Consider the following 17987-nt stretch of genomic DNA (forward strand, 5'->3'; position numbering starts at 1 on the left):
CGGCGGCCGGGAGGGCCCGCTCCGCGGAGGCCCCGCGAGGCCCGGGCGTGGCCAGCGCGCCGCCTCCCTTGGTTTCCTTCATCTTCCGGCAGCTCGCGACGCGGCCGGCGGGGGCCGGAAACCCAGCGACAGAGGAGATGGCGCCACTCCTTGGCTTCGTGCGGAGCAGGCGGGGGGAAAGAGAGGTGGCGGGGAAGGGGCAAGTTCGAGGCCGGCTGACACCAAGCTCAAGCCCTTCCCTAGTCAGATCTGGGTGCTAGTTCAGATGACAGCCGCTGCACTTCACTGGGGCGGTGTCTTTCCGTTTGGCTACTGTAAAGTTATTTCGTGAGGGGGGGGAGGGTATTGATTGAGCCCACTTCACGCTCAAGGCCTTCACATTAAGCTACATCTTCAGCTCTTTCGTTTTTTTGAGACAGTCTCACTAAATTGCTAAATTGCCCAGGCTGGGCCCAAATCTGTGATCTTTCAGCCTCAGCTTTCCAGAGTACTGGAATTGCAGGTGGGTAGCACCACACCCAGCTAATTTTTGTTTTTCAAAAACCCGCCTAGATTATCACATGCCAAACTATCAAAGGGTGATATTACAAGATAGAATCACAAAAAAATTTCAGTGTAATCACTCTCCAAGCTTTGAGAAACTGTCCAAGGGTGACAAAGACACCAGAGAGTCAGCAGGATAAAAATGCCCTGAAGAGACCTGGGGGCAAGGCCAACAGAAGTGATCCAAAGACAGTTCAGGACCTGCAAGGCAAGGTGGAGTGCAGGTTTGGTAAACCACCAGAGGTGCTAGGCCTGGGGGTGCACGCCTGTGCTCCCAGCATTTGGGAGGCTGAGGCAGGAGGATCAAAGTAAGTTCGAGGCCAACTTGGGTTCAAAGCTAGCCTGAAGTACATAGCAAGCCCCTGTCTCAAAAAAAACCATAGAGATGCTGGCTGAAGCCAGTCACAATTCAAAAAGAGGAAGACCAAGCTTTAGAGAGGGATGAAGACAAAAGAAAGGACTCAGAGGATGAGTCAACAGGCAGAGTCCTGACCTCAGTTCCAGACCAGTCCCATGCTACAGCAGGGCAGTGGCTGAAATGAGATTGGCAAGCAGTTCGTTCAGGAGGCAGCCCAGCGTGGAGCACCGGGAGAGGACAGGACCTGAGAACAGGCCTCCTCACGCTGCGAGGAAAGTCAAAGGCAGGCTAGGAAGGAACTGGTAGTCTGTGAATGTGTGATCACACTCCAGCTGTCCCATCCTGACACACCTCAGGTCTTATCTCTGAAACTGCCAACTTTTAAAGTCAGCTAAAAGCAAGCAGGAAGAGAAGGGGATTAAGTTAGAGTGCTTATCCCAGTTCTCCCATCGTTTCAAACTGATTGAGGAATGCGGCCACGGTAGCAGCACATTGTCTTCCAACCCAGGCTTCCAAGCTGTAGAAGGAAAGCCTTGCGGAGGCTCGCGGTGCTTTGATCTGGGACCGCACAGAGCAAGGGCCTGGTACGTTCTCAGGCCTCATGCACCGCTCGTGCTTGGTGCTCGCTGTGCACTGCCACTGCCCCTCGGGCCTTGGGCCGCCTTTCGTCCCCATCTCACCCAGCCACCTCACAGCACCATCTGCGCAGCACTCTCCCAACTCTTCCAAAGAATTAAATGGCTAGAATCTCATGAAAGCTGGGCGTGTTGGCACATGCCTGTAATCTCAGCACTCGGGAGGCTGAGGCAGGAGGATCTTACCAAGTTCAAGACCAGCCTGGACTACAAAGTGAGCTCAAGGCCAGCCTAAACTGCATAGCGAGGGCTTGTCTGAAGAAGAGCTCCCCCACCCCCCAAAAAAAGAATCTCATGAAAAATGACAGCTCCCATGAAACTCCTTTCTGGATTCTTCCATGGAGCTTACTTCTCAGGCTGTACAAACCTATATGTATGGAACCCCGTGCTGATTAAGCCAAAGAGCCTTCTATTCATTTCGGTTCCGGGAACTGAAACCCTCTTAGATTCCTTCCTGCTTTCTCATAATACCTACCAGGAATAGCCCCTGTAATCATATCTCCTGTCTTCACTGTCTGATCTAAAATGTCTCCATGTTCAAGCCCATCCTATGTGTCCTAATAAATCTCTCTATAATATCAACACTCCCTGGTTTCAGCTTTAGATATTACCAACACTAGAAAAAATGTTGGATAACCCTGAAATTCATCATTAGCACTAATAATAAATGACACTGTAAAATCAGTAGAAAACAATTTATTAAATTAAAACTTCAAATAATAACCCAAACAAATAGGTAGTGGTAACACTTTTAACATATTTAACATTCATTTAAAAATAAAAGCATACCTGTAATCCCTAGGGAGGCTGAGGCAGGAGGATCCTTGCAAGTTTGAGACCAGCTGGGCTACAAAGTGAGCTCAAGGCCAGCCTGAACTGCATAGCAAGACCCAGTCTCAAAAACACACAACAAAACAAAACAACACAGAAATGCAAGATTTTTCCATCCAGATGATGGATACCCTGAGGTTAAAATCTGTTACCATATGTATAACATCACTCTGAGGTAGCTTTAACATCCCCTCAACTGCCACTGCCACCACCACAGCACTGGGGGGGTGAACCAAGGGCAGGGTGCTGCACACGCTAGGCAAGTGCTTTTCCATGGAGCAATATCCCCAGCCCTCTACATTTTTGTACTTAAGACAGGGTCCCACTGTGTGTGGCAGCGCACGCATGTAATCCCAGTACTCAGGAGGCTGAGGCAGTAGGATTGTTGCAAGTTTGAGGCCAGCCTAGGCTACAAAGTGAGCTCAGGCCAGCCTGACTTGCAGAGTGAGACCCTGTCTCAAAAAGACCAAAAAAAAAAAGGAAAAAAAACATAACCTGTTTTCCCATGACCACAGGGTTGTGCTTAAATTATGAAAACTTTATTTATGAAAACTTTATTTATTAAAACGTTATTTTAAATATAATTCTTATGGTTAAATCTATAAAACCAAATTAGTCCTGAAATTTTAGATTTAAAAGTTTAAACTCAGATCCACAAGTTAATCCATGTTTAAAGTTGGTTAAAAATTTATCAAACTTTTTGTAGGCCAGCTAAGAATGTATTTGTAGTACCAATAAATTTAGACTTTTCCCAGTATGGGATGCATTAGTAATTAAATACATACTGTGTTAAATTTTGTATGGCAAGAGAATTTTATGATTAACAAGATTAAATAAAATAAATTTTTAGAAAAGAAACAACTGAAACTTCGTAGCGCATCCTTGGATTACAGGTCATCTTCACAGTTTATCCAGGCTGTTTTTCAGTGATCCAAAATCAGGATAGCAGCTCCAGTGAGGAATGTGAAAAAGGAAGGAAACCGGGCCTCACCCTCTCTGACAATCTCCCAGTATGTGACACAGACTTTCATGCTCTCTTGATGGAAGATCAATGATGTAGAGTAATTAAGGAAGATACTTTTACCAATATGGGAGTTCACAAACACATTTAGGGCCTTTCTCCACATTTTACAACGGGATTTACAGAACTACAAAAAATATTAAGAGCTGCATGGCACTCTATGGATAATTATGTACTTAAGCAATAAGATTAATATATCTTAAGATCGGCCAGTAAGTTTTTTAATGATTTATTTGAAAAATACTGGAGAGAGGGCTGCGGGTGTAGCTCAGTGACAGAGCCTTGCCTAACACAAGCAAGGCCCTGGGTTCAACCTCCAGCACCACAATAAATAGAAATAAAAACAAGGTATAAATTTGGAACCAGAACGAGAGAAGAGAGAACCAATTTTCCTAAATGTGCTAGTTTTGGGGCAATAGGTCATGTCTTATTTTTCCCTTCCTTATTTTACAAATTACCTAACTCCATCACCTCCATTACTACCTGTGATCTAACATGACTTCTGTGAATTTTTTTCTCTCTCCTCTGTCAAAGTAGATCTTTAGGAAATGCAGGTGGAAAACACAAGACACTAAGTTAATTTATACAAGTTCATAAAAAGTATAGTAGCACAAATGTGACCACACACCTGACAAAAAGGATATTAGTTTTTCTGAATTTAGATGACAAAACAATTTCTCCAAAGGAGGATATCGCTTTAGTGAGGGCATGCACCCCAGGAGAATCAGTTTATGTTTGGCTCTGGTTATAGCAACATTAAGACGTCGCCAATCTTTCCAGAGTTCACCAAGCTGTAAAAATGTAATTTTCAATTATTTCAGTTTTCTTATATTAAAGTTTGCTCTGACAAACAACATGGTTCATTCATCTATTTTCCTTTTTGTTTTTTTTGAGACAGGGTCTCACTATGTAGCACCGCTGGCCTCAAACATGCAAGGATCCCACTGCTTCAGCCTCCCAATTGCTGGGAATATAGGCATGCACTACCATGCCCAGCTTATTACCTGATTTTAAAACACAGACTATAAAAAGGATTCATCAACACATTTAAAATTCTAGGCAGGGGGGCTGGGGATTTAGCTCAGCCACAAAGCGCCTGCCTGGCAAGCACAAGGTCGTGAGTTCGGTTCCCAGTACCGGAGAAAAACCAAAAAAAAAATTCTAGGCAGGGAGATATAGCTCAGTGGCACAGCACCTGCCTGGCAAGCACAAGGTCCTGAGTTCTAGTCCCAGTACAAAAAAAAAAATCTAGGCAGTGAAGAGAACTTGCTCAAAATGCCACCTTTCAAGTATTTTTATGTTGTAATATCCTAGCTGTAATTTAAAATTATTAATTACACATAATAAAAATAAAGAACTAGTGCTTTCTCCACTCACTGTAGCATAACTGTAATAGTTATAAAAATTGTAAAAAAAGACTCAGAAAAGTGGTTAATGTTATGATACATCTATAGAGTAGACAAATGTGCAACTGTGAGAACAAAATGAAACCTCCTGTGGACTCACATGAAGAGCAACAACACCCTGAAGCAGAAAAAGCAAAGCCCAAGATAGTGTCTGGATAATCTGAAAGGTTGCAAAAAAACCCCTCAATAGCAGCTGGGCATGGTGGCACATGTTTGTAAGCCCAGCTTGAGGCAGGAGGACTGCTGAGAGTTCAGGGCCAGCCTGAGCTACATAGCAAGACTCTGCCCTCCTGCCAATAAAACAAAACAGCATGACTATCTACAAGGTAAGAACTAAAATAAGGGACAGAGTAGAAAGGAAGTTTTTTTATTATGTATATTTTAAAACCATATAAATGTATTATATAGTCAAGAAAAATAAAAGAGATGTGAACTGGGCATAGTGGAACATGCCTATAATCCCAGCACTCAGGAGGCTAAGGGAGGAGGACCACTGTAAGTTCAAAGCCAACGCGGGCTACATAGTGAGTTCAAGGCCATGCTGAACTACACTGTGAGACCCTGTCTAACAAAAAAAAAAAGTAAAAATTCAAACAAAATAAAACCTGGCATTATCTTCAAATTCAAATATATACAAAGGAGGTTTTGTTTAAAATGCTTCAACCAGGGGCTGGGGATTTAGCTCAGCGGCAAAAGCGCTTGCCTGGCAAGCGCAAGGTCGTGAGTTCGGTTCCTGGTACCGGAGAAAGTTCCTGGTACCGGAGAAAAACCAAAAAAAAAAAAAAAAATGCTTCAACCACAAAAATAAAAAAGCCCAACCACAATAGCCAGAGGTGAAAGCAACCCAAAAGGCCATCTACAGATAAACAGATAATTAAAATGCAGTATATATAAACAAGGGTGCACTATTCCATCTTAAAGAGGAAGGAAATCCTATCACATGCTACAACACGAAAAAACCTAAATGAAATAAGCCAGTCACATAAAGACAAACACTGTAAGATTCTACTTGGGTGGAGTTCCTAGAAAAGTCAAATTTAGAGACAGTAGAATGATGGCTAATAATGGCCGTGGAAGTAGAGGAATGGATGGTTATTCATTAGTACAAAATACTCAATGTGCAAAATGAAGTTTCTGGAGATCTCTTTAACAACACTGTGAATATACTTAATACCACTGAATGGCACACAAAGAAATGATTAAGATGGTAAGTTTCCTGTTATTTACCATAATTTCAAAGAAAGAGATCCAGCCGGGTTAGAGCACTTACCTAGTGCACTTAAGGCCCTGAGTTCATTACCACAAAATGAAACAAAATAAAAAAAACCTAAGGGGAGGGACACCTCAAATGAGTCAGTCGAAAATATAATTCACTTACAGTTCCATCTTTATTACTTCTAACAAAAGATACTAGGATTATTCTTTTGTCTCTTCCTTGATATTTGTCTACTGTATTAACTTCCACCGTCCCAAAAGAAGAATGTGCCAATAAATCATTGATGCTTTTTAACTGCTGCCTGTACGGTGCAATGATACCAATATCAGAGGGATTACATCCAGCCTAAACAGAAAAGGACACAACTTAAAATGAAAAATCCTGGTTTTCTTAGTTCTTTAAGCTTTACTGAATTAAATTAAATCTTTACATTACATACCCAACTTAAGTTTGTAACTGATGTTCCCATCTTAAGGACTAGGTATTGAATGTGTTGTAAATGTATGCCTGTTATCCATGACGAAATAATTCCTTTGACATTGCTAGGATTTTTAGAGGTTCAGGCAACATAGTGGTTTATGGGCCACTAAAAAAGTGCTGCCACAGAGTCAAACAGTGCCCAGAAACACAGTTCACTTTCTCTTACCCCTTACACAGAGGACTTTCCAATACCCAATCATACTGATTACAGTGCAGTACTGACACAAATGGAATTATCTGACATTACAAAATTATCTTAGGGCTGGGGCTATAGCTTAGCCGCACAGCACCTGCCTGGCAAGTGCAAGGTCCTGAGTCCAATTTCTGGTACCAAAAAAACCTCAAAAAAACCACCAACAAAAAACAAAACAAAATTATCCTAAATGGAAACTCCCAAATGGTATTATAAAAAAATACACTTCTTTAAAAAGTTTTTTGAGACAGGGTCTTGCTGCATAGTCCAGCCTTGTCTTTTATCCATTATGTAGTAAGTAGTTCAGGCTGGCCTCAAACTTGTGGCAATTCTCCTTCCTCAGTCTCCCAAATGCTAGGATTACAGGAGTGCACTATTATGCCCAGCCAAAAATGTAAATATTTTAGATAAAGTTTCTCCTAAGCAATGGGGCTACAGTCTCGTTATCTTAATGAATTGGGCTAACATCACATCATAAGTTTCTTACAGCCTAATAATATTCTATTACTCTGCATGTGAATATTAATTAGCCTTGAAAATTCTGAATTACCTTAATAAAAGTTGCAGTCAAGAAAACTATGAGTTTGGCTTCTATTATATTGCTCACACCACTTTTGTCAACTTGTTCTGGTGCTGGAACCTAAGTAGAAAAATAGGTAGCTCCTTTATAACAATCTCTAGGAGTACAGGACAATATAGAGACTTTTCAGCCATGTTTGGAAACGTGAAAAAAAAAAAAAAACCTTTTTAGGTGAAAGTGAAGAATCAACAAAAATGAATATAGTCACTTTCTAGAAGGCAGGCAAACACACCCATCCTGAAGATGCTGTACTTCAAGCTAAAATCTTAGGAAACTTGACCACACCTTGTGTTTCATATACTTTACCTTGTTATTTCCCATTTTTCAGGAATCAAAGGCATGAAGAAAATGATCTGTCTAATGCTTTACAATAAATCTTCATACCAGGACTCAAATTTAGATCTGGCTCTAATATTAGCACCTTTTACAATTCTTGTTGCCCTTTATACAAATAATGGAGCAGACAAGACAAAGGTTCTGCCACTGAGCTACACCCTCAACCCCCCTCCCACCCAATCCATCTTAACAACAAAGATTATTATTTAGGGCAGTGGAGGTGAACCTCAGACACCCATGCTGCAGCTGACACAAAGAGCCCTTCCTGTGGCGGGAGAGCCAAGTCGCCCCAGCACTCTGCAGCAGCTGAGCATCAGGTAACAAGGCATACTGGGGCCACACAAATGTTTGTGAAGGAGTAGCAGGGCCAGGTGGTGATGTCACCAGCCAAAACATTAGCTGCAATTCGTCTGGGCTTTCACATGGCTGGTCAGTATTAATTGCAGCAGTATTCAGGTTAGCACTTTGCAGTAAATAAGTGGGTTTTGGATTGCAGTCTGGGCACTTAGTCTCCAAAGGGTTCACCATCACTGTTCTACGGTAATTCCCATATAAAGGGTATTACTACCTGGACTGCCAACTCAGTGCTGAGAATCACTGTATGAAACACACTGAGAATACAGGGTCAAAACTACTTTCTTAGCTCACAGAAATAAGATTCAAGCCATTAAATGTGCTGTGATGATTTTACTTTAATAACAAATGTGTAAAAGGATTTTTATGTACATGTGTTAAGGCAAAAAGTATATGGGAAATCCAAGTATTTCCTGCTTAGTTTTGCTATTAATCCAAAACCGCTCTGAAAACTAAAACCTTATTTTAAAAAGATTTTAAAAGTCATTAAATTATTTTATTTTCTGTCCTTATAAAACTAGTCCTTTGGTAGTGTCAATATTACCTTCTTGCCTAAGAGATGGAACTATATGGTTGACTCATTTTCTGACTTTTCTTCATGAAAAGTGAATTTTAGGGCTAGAGATAGAGCTTGGTAGCAGAGCACTTACCCTAATGCACAAAGCTTTGGGTTCAATCAATCCCAGCACCAGAAAACAAATTCCCAACAGTCAATTTTGATACCTATCAGATCCCAGAATAAGTCTCCTCTCAAAGATGTTGGGCGTACAGTACGAAAAGACTCCTGTGCTGGAGTGTAAGAAGTACACACTAGTTTGCCTTCGAACAGATACGCTCAGCAAAACATGCACTAATGCCAACTGAGAAATTTAAACAGGACAGACAGAAAAACTCAAGTATTTTTTTTACCTTTTCTGTATTAAGAAAGCAAACAGGATTACTTGGCTCAAATACTCCACTCAACCAGGGACTGTCAGAATAATCAGCATAAAATTCCAGCTCCAGCTTCACATCTTTAAAGTTAGGTAGAGTTATCACTGCACTGGCCACTCTGTCTGACCCACACGCCAGCTTTCCTTCATAGGTCAGCTTATTACTTAAGGACATGATTGTACTAAGAGATGCAAAAGACAGCATTAGTTTGGTAGACAAAAATAAAACATGAAAAAGACTCATTGTTAACACTTACAAATAAGTACCTGTTCATTCTGTACTGCACGGTTAATTGTACAACAGCACTCTTCTTCCGCTCCAGCCTCTTGAACAAGCTTTCACTCATGCCAAGAACTCTGTCAACCAATCAAATTCAGGCTCATTAGTGTACTGATACAGTCCCTTGGAAAGAATCCAGTTTAAGAGTAAAACAAAGGGCCAAGGAGAGAGCTCAGTGGCACAGCACCTGCCTGGCAAGCGTGAGGTTATAAGTTCATTTCCCTGTACTAGGGAAAAAAAAAATAGGAATAAAACAACATCAGTGTGGTGGTGTGCATGTGTATTCCCTGGGACTCCAGAGGCTAAGGTATGAGGTACACTCAACCCTGGGAGTCCCAGGTCAGCCTGGGCAACACATACAATCCCACCTCTACTAAAACAAAACAAAACTTAATGTCTGCCTACCTTGCTTCCCGGTTTAGCACCAGGGGAGGAAGCTGCTGGTGATCTCCCACCAACACAAACCTCCGAGAAAAAAAAAGTGGTCCCAGGCAAACTGGTTGGCTGATTTGAGAGGCTTCATCCACAATACAAAAATCAAAAGTTTTCCGGGAAAATATTGGATGGTTTATTCCCATACATGTTGTTGCAACTATAAGCTAAAAAGAAAGAAAAGTTACTTAGTATGTAGAAGAAATGGGTCTCACACACACAACACACACACACACACACACACACACACATACACACACACACCCCTTTTTCTTGTTCTTTGAGACAGGGTCTCACCACGTATTCCAGGCTGGCCTTGAACTCCCTATGTAGCTCAGGCTGGCCTCAAACAGCAGCTCTTCTGCCTCAGCCTCCCAGAGTACTGGGATAACAAGTGTGTGCCACCATTCCCCAGCTCCCCCATTTAAAAATATTTTTAAGCCAGATGTGGTGGCACACGCCTGTAATCCCAGCACTCAGGAGGCTGAGGCAGAACTGTTGCGAGTTTGAGGCCAGCCTGGGCTACATAAGTAAGTTTAAGACCAGCCTGAACTGCATGGTGAGAGCCTGTCACAAAAAGACAAAAAAAAAAAAAACCAACTTTTTTTTTTGGTGCCAGGAATTGAACTCAGGACCTTGTGCTTGCCAGGCAAGCACTTGAGCCACTGATCTATATCTCCAGCCCCTAAAAATAATTTTTTCAGCTTCTTGCAGCAGGAATCCTCTATTATTCAACTGTAAAATATTTATTGATGCAAAATGTATTTTTAATTTTTTCTATGAATGGAAAAAAAAAATCAAGTGAATTTTCCAGGCACTATGAGCAATATTCACATTTGAGTAATAGAAATCTGCAACATTAAAGAGGTGTTATGGCTTGTGTCTAGATGTCCCCCAAGGCCTCAGTGGCTCATGAGTGGGGCCTTTTGAAGCTAACTGGATATAGGGTACCTGATATTAAATTAGCCCACTGATTGGAATTACAATAGTTCTGGGTGTGGCTGAAGGGACTTACTGAAAACAGAAGCCCATCCTGGGTGTGGGTGGTACCACCACCAAGGCCTGTAGCCTGGATGGGATAAAGGGAGAGGCAGGCTCACCTCTGCTGCCTTCTGCTTGCACTGCCACGGACTGTTTCTCCTCGGCAATGCCCCTCTGCCACACCATCCTGCACTGGAGCCAGCCAACTATGGACTGAAACCTCTACAAACTTCGTGTTAAATAAACCTTTCCTCCTTAATTTTGGGTGTCAGATACTCTGTCTCAGCAACAAGAAAAGGTTACGAAGACGAGGCAATAAGATTTTTAAAAAATATGACCTAAAACTTCCATTCTGGAAGGAGTGTGTTTCCTTCATCTTCCCACAAAGAACAACGACAACCCGGGGACACAGGCTGGGGTTGCAGCACTGCAGGACAGTGCTTGCCTAGCACGCAGGAGGCACCTGGCTCAATCCCCAGCGCCACAGGAAAACCTGGAACATCATGTACAAAATAAAGGATGACCTTGAAGATGAAGGAAAGGCAGACCAGGGAGCTCCAGGAGAGGAACAATGTGCACTTAATCCCCCAGGCTTTCTTTTTGCCTCATCTGTCCCACACTTGGACTAAATATACCACCAGCTGGGAACACCAATGGTGGAAATCAAGAATGGCTTCCACAATGGCTGCTCTCTACAGCCGAAGAGAAAGCCCAGCAGACAGAAAATTCAAGCAATGACCACTCCACTATCACCGGTTATCCCAGTAAATTAACAGGGCCTCATCCCTTGCAGGGCCAGTGTGTGGGTGGAGAGACCAGCTTCTCGCCCTTCCCTGCTGTGGAAAGCCATCCCGTCACCCACATGGGGCTGAAGAGGCAGAGCAGGGAGTCAGAGCTTTCACCTGAGTTGATGAGGGCAAACCCCCAACCAGCAGCATCCATGGAGACCAGGCTGAGACCCCTACTTCTCAGCCACCCCAAGGAGAGCAGAGGCTCCACCAGACAGAGGACACCTGCTGGGATGGACATGTTCAATATAACACAAAACACTCAAGGTGCAATAAAAAACCAGGAAAAGCTCACACTAAATGTAAAAAAAAATCCACCAAACCAACACGAAGCTGACAGAAATATCAGAATTATCTGACCAAGATGCTGAAGCTGCTATGATAAAATTGTGTTTCAACAAGCAATTATCAACACACTTGAAGCAAATAACAGAACAGGCTCAGCAACGAGGCGGCAAATGGGAACTTGAGAACTGAAAACACACTGAAATTAAATTGCCACCTAAAAAAGAGTGAGGGAACAGGGACACAGAAAAAACGGAATACAATCTAAATAAACATGGATAAAACAGACTGGAGAAAACATGCATTCCTGGGAACTTATCCCAAAGAAACGGAAAGTTACACTCAAACAAAAGCCTATACGTGAATGCCTGTAACATTTTTATTTGTAACAGCCAAAATAATAGAAACTGTATTTTCTTTTTCTTTTTTTTTGGTACCAGGAATCGAACTCAGGACCTTACACTTGCCTGGCAGGTGCTTGTGCCGCTGAGCTATATCCCTGGCTAGAAACTCATATTTTCAATGGTGATGAATAAGCAGATTTAAAACAATACTCAACAATAAAAAGAAATAAACTATTAAATTCCTACAACCACCTGAGTGAATCTTCTGAGTCTTAGGCTAAGTGAAAAATGCCAGTCCCAGCGCACACACACTAAAGCAGCAGGTGTCATAACCCAAGCGCAAAAGGTAGCAACACAACACAGCCCATCAGTGCCCATGTGTAGGAGTGCTTTTTGTTGGTGGTTGGTTGGTTTGTTTGTGGCACTAGGGATCAAACTCAGGGTCTTCTGAGCTACATTCCCAGCTCTTTACATTATTTTTATTTTGAGACAGGGTTAAGTTGCTAAGTTGCCCAGAGTAGGCTTGAATTTATGATCTTCCTGCTTCAGCCTCTAGTTGCTGGGATTACAGGCATGCACCACCACACATGGCTGGCTCCTGGTTATATTAACACTAAAGGAACAGCCTATTAAATCTAACTTAAAGACAAAATTTAATTTTAGGTGATCTTCAAAAATATCACTTTAAAAAAAAAATCACTTTTGACTTCCCAGCAAAAGATATTAAATAATAAAAACTAGGTTTGTTATAGCTTCTGTCTAGATGTTCCACCAAAGCTTTATGCAGCCATAGGTGGGGCTTTTCTGAGGTGGCTGAATCTACAGTGTATGATGCTGGGATTAAATACTGATGTTGGGATTAAGGGTGTGTGATTACTAAATTAGTCCACTGATTGGTCTGACATCCTCCAGGAGTGGATAATGGAAAGGTCCTCCTGGGGTGTGAGTGCTACCTGCCCTAAAGGTGTGTAGCATGAATGGAATATAAGGGACCCTTTCTGTGGTTGCCTGTCACTTGCTCCTTGCTGCCTTCTGCCTGCCCTGCTTTGCCATGGACTGTTTTTCCTCTGAGATGTCCTTCTGTCAAGCCATGAGAAAAAGTAACTAAGACAAAGGTCCTATATCAAAGCCTAAAAATATTCATCATAAGGCTTAAATATCACTGCTTCTGATTCAAACTAAATATCCTGATTATTAGCAGTTTTCTTTATTAGGTTTTTTTTTTTTTTTTTGTACCAGGAATTAAACTCAGGACCTTGCACTTGCCAATCAGGCACTTGTGCCACCGAGCTATATCCCCAGCCCAATAGTTTTCTAAGATATCTGAAACTAGAAGGAGAGACCACTGAGTAATAACCAAAAACTCATTTTAATTCTAAAGGAAACAGCGAGTTATAAATGAATAAAATGGTCCTGTAAAACACATAATCGCCATCTGGTCAATATGACCAAGTTCCCAGAGTAACATTTCCTCCTTAATTCTGGCCATAGAAATTACTGCCAGTATAAGCATATAATAATTGTACCTACTTGACTATTATACAGTTCTTGTAAAACAGCCAAGGATTTAATGGATTTTGATCTGCAAATTTCCTCCTCTGTGAATTTCTGGATATCTGGATGAACCTTCTGAGTCTGACCCAAACGCAAAAATCCAATTTTAAACTTGGCTAACTTCAAAAGAATATTGTCAACAGCAGAATGTGTATAGCTGGTCAACAAGACACTGAAACCACAGGCATAGAGGATTCTCACCTAATAATGGATGAGAAAGAAACATAGCATTACTTTTAATTCCAGGTAAGTTTCAACATGCTTGTATTTTTCAAACAGAACTAGAAAGCTGAACTGGAAGTATATCTAAGAGCTGAGCCAAGCAATAAAAATTATAATGCCAAAATATTTTACAGAAATTACATAGCATTATTATTTTATTAATATGTAAGTAGTAATAAAATCAGACACGTGTAAGTTTTTAATACTGTCTAACATACTTATCAACTAATAATCATCTGAACATCTGCTACTATCATGATTATTCTGAGACTGCTTAGAAATTTAATGATGTGAGAAAAAGCCAAGAAAATCAAACTATCTGTAGAATGTCTTTTTTTTCTTCTCTGAGACAGTGTCTCACTCCGGCTGGCCTTCAATACATCATGCAGTCCAGGCCGGCCTGACTGAACTGCACAGCAGGTCCAAATAAAGGGAAGGAAAGGCAGTGATATGTACCACATACCACAACAGAAAGAGAATTTTAAAATTCGAAATGTGAAAGTGACCATAACTACTGTATTATATTTATAAATTCAGCTTTACTATTTTCTCTTGTCATTATACAAAGTTAATTTGAAATAAAGATTTTTGAGTTAAAATTCAGCCCTTTTGGCACCAAGTACTACATCCTCTGAGCAGAGGGAAGTTGATACAGTTTCTTTTTTTTAAATATGGAAAGCTGCAGGAATTTGCCTCTCATCCTTATGTAGGGGCCACGCTAATCTTCTCTGTATCATTCCAATTTTAGTATATGTGCTGCTGAAGCGAGCACACAAACAGTTTCTAAGCGAATAATAGCCTTACAAGGGAACAGATGGTCGTGGTTTTTCCTGTCCCAGGCATCCCCACGATGAGTGTGTAGTCTTTTGAAAGAAGAACCTTTTTCATTGCTTGTCTCTGAGGCTTATTTAAACCTACATTTAAATTAAAAAATAACAAGAGTAAGATTACTGAATTTTAATATACAAATCCAGTAGTTCAGAAAAGAAAGCAATCCCTGTCTGCATTTGTTCTTTAATACTTCCTTTCAAAGCAAAAAAAGTTATGTTGACTTTTTCTTTTTTTTGGAAATACGGTCTTGCTACGTAGCCCAGGCTGGCCTCAAGCTCCCAGTGATCCTCCTGCGTCACTCTCCTGAATACTGGGATTATGCTGACTTTTACATACAAACTACTTCCAAATGGTCTCTGGCTGACCATTATAATGGCAAGACTAGTCAATTATTAACAAATTAGGCCAGGCGTGGTGGCATACACCTGTAATCCCAGTCCTCAGGATGCTGAAGCAGGAAGATCACTGAGAGTTCGAGGGCAGCCTGGGCTACAGCGTAAGTTTAAGGGCAGCTTGAACTGCATAGCGAAACCCTGTCTCAAAAAGATGAAAGGAAAGAAAGAAAAGAAAACGAGAAAGAAAAGGCGTAGCTTAGTTACAAATAGAACCAGGGAAAATGACTCAAAGTGCTGATTGTAGTGTACCCTTCAGAATGCCGGCCACTGTGTCCTTCGCATCGTGTGGAAGGACAGAACTGAGGTAGGGTATAAACTGAGGCTCCCGAAAGTCGATGATTAAATCTCGAAGTCTCTTGCTGAAAAAGGAGAAGATATTTTTAGTAGTATCACTCAGGAAAGTGGGAAGAAATTTAGATTTATTCAGTGTTACAAACCTGGGCTGAGTGTTTTCCATCAATTTAGAGAGATTTTCTAATGGGGTATCTATATCACAGTTCTTTTCTTCCTGGTCTAATCTGAACAAAGTCGATTCTGGAAGTACTGACAAATTCCTGAAACAGCAAAACAAATACAGGTGACTGTTTTTCATTCCATGTGGTCTCTGTAAGAAGTATGTTTCCTCCCAAAAGAGTAAATGGGCTAGAACAGCTACTAAAATAGCTACCAGAGAAACAAAAGAAGGAAAAGGCTCTCAGTCCCAGTCCCTCGTTCACACTTGCTGACAGACAGCATCTGGCCATGAGGGGAGCAACGGGGACACAGAGGACACAGCAGCAAGGACAAAGCAACGGACAGTGACAAACCTGTAACATTTGCTCCAAATCCACTTGACCTTGCAATTTACTATGCTCACCACTCAGAAGCGTCCTAAACACACAGCTCCGCCTCTCCCAGCCTGGAGGACAGTCCTCTCTGCTGCTGCCTCCCTGACACCTCTGCCTGCCCCTTTAACCAGGAGTCCCTGGAGTCCCTCCCTGGTCCACTGAGCTGCTGCTCTTTTCCCTCTATGCTGCCTGGCCAGCATATGCCTCCATCCTTATGCCAGCTCTACGCTTTCCTCCTACCTGGTTTATCACCCAAACTTCTGGTTTGGGTATCTGCAGGGAGCATGATCTCTCCACCTGGCTAAAACCCAAGCTATGAAAGTTCCTGTACTCAGAACTGAACTCCTCATCCCTGCTGTACCTGAGCTGCTGCCTCTGGTCCTGATCTCAGTCACTGGCACTTGGATCCACACCAGGGTACTGATCCTTCTTTCCCGACCCTCTTCCCTGGCCCCACACCAAAGCCATACCCAGCTGCTAGCCAATTCTTTCTACATACTTATCACTCTCTCGTCTCCACCAACACTAACTTTGCCTTCAACCACAGCCACCTTGAGCCACTATAACAGCTTCAAAGTTTCTCTGCTTTCAGTTTTGCCTTTTATTAACTCAAATCTCCACAATTCACCCATAAGGAAATGCAAATCCAATTACTTTTGATATTTCTGATAAAATGTCACAGGGCTGGGGATGTAGCTCAGTGGTAGAGCAAATGCCTAACATATGGAAGGACTCGGGTTCAATTCCCAGCACAAAAACAAACGCTTTACAACACTTAAAAAATAAAATGAAGCTTTCTAAACATGGTATATTAAGACCTAGTATGAGCTGAGTTCTCCAATCACTCCCTTATATTTTACATTCCAGAAACACTCAGCTACGGTCACTTTCTTGAAAACACCATGGCATACGACCTGTCACATGCCTGTGAACACACTGGTTCAGTCTGGCATACTACTCACATTTACTACTTTACTAATCTATAGGGTGAAGATCCACAATTAGTTTTTTCAAAAAGCCTTCCCTGAGCCTCCTAAAATTGGGTTGAATGCCTTTCCTATCTTCCTATTAATTTGAAAACTTCATGTATTAGATTGAAAAATAACATGTATGTGCCTACACACAAGACCATACATTCCTCAGGTATTTCCTCAGATAATTCCTCAGATATTTACAAAGCACCTACCACATCTCACTCACACACACACACACACACACACACACACACACACACACCCTGCTAGGAAGGCCAAGGATACAGCTCAGGAGAGCGCTTGGCCCTGGGTACCATCTGCACCACCACAAAAACCTACTGCCAAGGCTGGCAGGCAACCCTAAGCAACAACAGGAATACTGTGGCTTACACTCCTGCGTCATAGAACCCAGACAGGGCTCTCCTCCCTATAAGAGAGAAATGATAGCCCAGGTAAGATCACTGGTTGGCAGGAACAAGCCTGGACATCTCCACTGCATGTACCCAGCTTTCACAAGCCCCAGCTGCAGACCTCTGGCCATTCAGTATCAGCTGTGAGGGGCTGGCCATGCAAAACGGGGTGTTAGGGCTTGTGTCTAAGCCATGTCCCCCAAAGCCTCATGAAGTCATAGGTGGGGCTTTTCAGGGATGGCTGATCTAGTGGGTGACGCTGGGATTAAGTGTGTGATTACTAAATGAGTGCTCTCACTGGCCTGGCACATTTGGGTGTGGGTAATGGGAAAGCCCGCTCTTGGTGTGGGTGACAGCACCCAAAGGCCGGGCAGCCTGGAAGGGACCAAAAGGGGAGCAGCTTCTGCTGCTGCTGCTTCACTGCTTGCTGACCCCATGACTGCTCTCCTCTGCCACACCACCCTGCCTCGGAGCCAGCCGACTATGGACTGAAACCTCCAGACTCTAAGCCAAAGAAGCCTTTCCTCCTCTAACCTCGGTGTCAGGTACTTTGTCTCAGCAATGAGGAAAGTAACTAGGGTGGGCAATACAGAAATCAGTTAACATGGACCTGGTCTCTGCCACTAATCTTCATGCCAACTATTCTATTTACCTAGTATTTTTTTCTTAAGTCAACTTACTTTCACTGAAGTAAGTACACTTTAAATAACAGCTACCAGGCAAAAAACTTTTTTAAAAGGAGGAAACAAAATGGTGAATGCCTACAGAACTAAGAGAAA

The 17987-nt window shown here is 42.2% G+C and overlaps 1 protein-coding gene across 3 annotated transcripts in view; it reads right to left on the reverse strand.

Annotated features, from left to right (window-relative positions):
* Positions 1–2794: 2794 nt before the first annotated feature.
* Positions 2795–17987, reverse strand: part of Dna2 (DNA replication helicase/nuclease 2) — a 40659-nt gene continuing 25466 nt past the window's right edge. For 2 of the 3 annotated variants that reach the window (XM_013514833.1, XM_013514832.1), the window contains exons 12-22: positions 15435–15551; positions 15247–15356; positions 14576–14685; positions 13526–13750; positions 9571–9764; positions 9153–9242; positions 8863–9067; positions 7234–7323; positions 6173–6355; positions 4033–4179; positions 2795–3423 (exon numbers count right to left, since the gene is read on the reverse strand). In XM_013514833.1, the coding sequence (XP_013370287.1) occupies positions 3355–3423; positions 4033–4179; positions 6173–6355; positions 7234–7323; positions 8863–9067; positions 9153–9242; positions 9571–9764; positions 13526–13750; positions 14576–14685; positions 15247–15356; positions 15435–15551 (1540 nt within the window). In that variant the 3' untranslated portion in view covers positions 2795–3354. The remainder of the gene's footprint in view (positions 3424–4032; positions 4180–6172; positions 6356–7233; positions 7324–8862; positions 9068–9152; positions 9243–9570; positions 9765–13525; positions 13751–14575; positions 14686–15246; positions 15357–15434; positions 15552–17987) is intronic. The other variant, XM_013514834.1, reaches the window with a different exon arrangement.

Source organism: Chinchilla lanigera, unplaced genomic scaffold, assembly GCF_000276665.1.
Source record: "Chinchilla lanigera isolate Chin_1 unplaced genomic scaffold, ChiLan1.0 scaffold00024, whole genome shotgun sequence".
Taxonomy (NCBI): domain Eukaryota; kingdom Metazoa; phylum Chordata; class Mammalia; order Rodentia; family Chinchillidae; genus Chinchilla; species Chinchilla lanigera.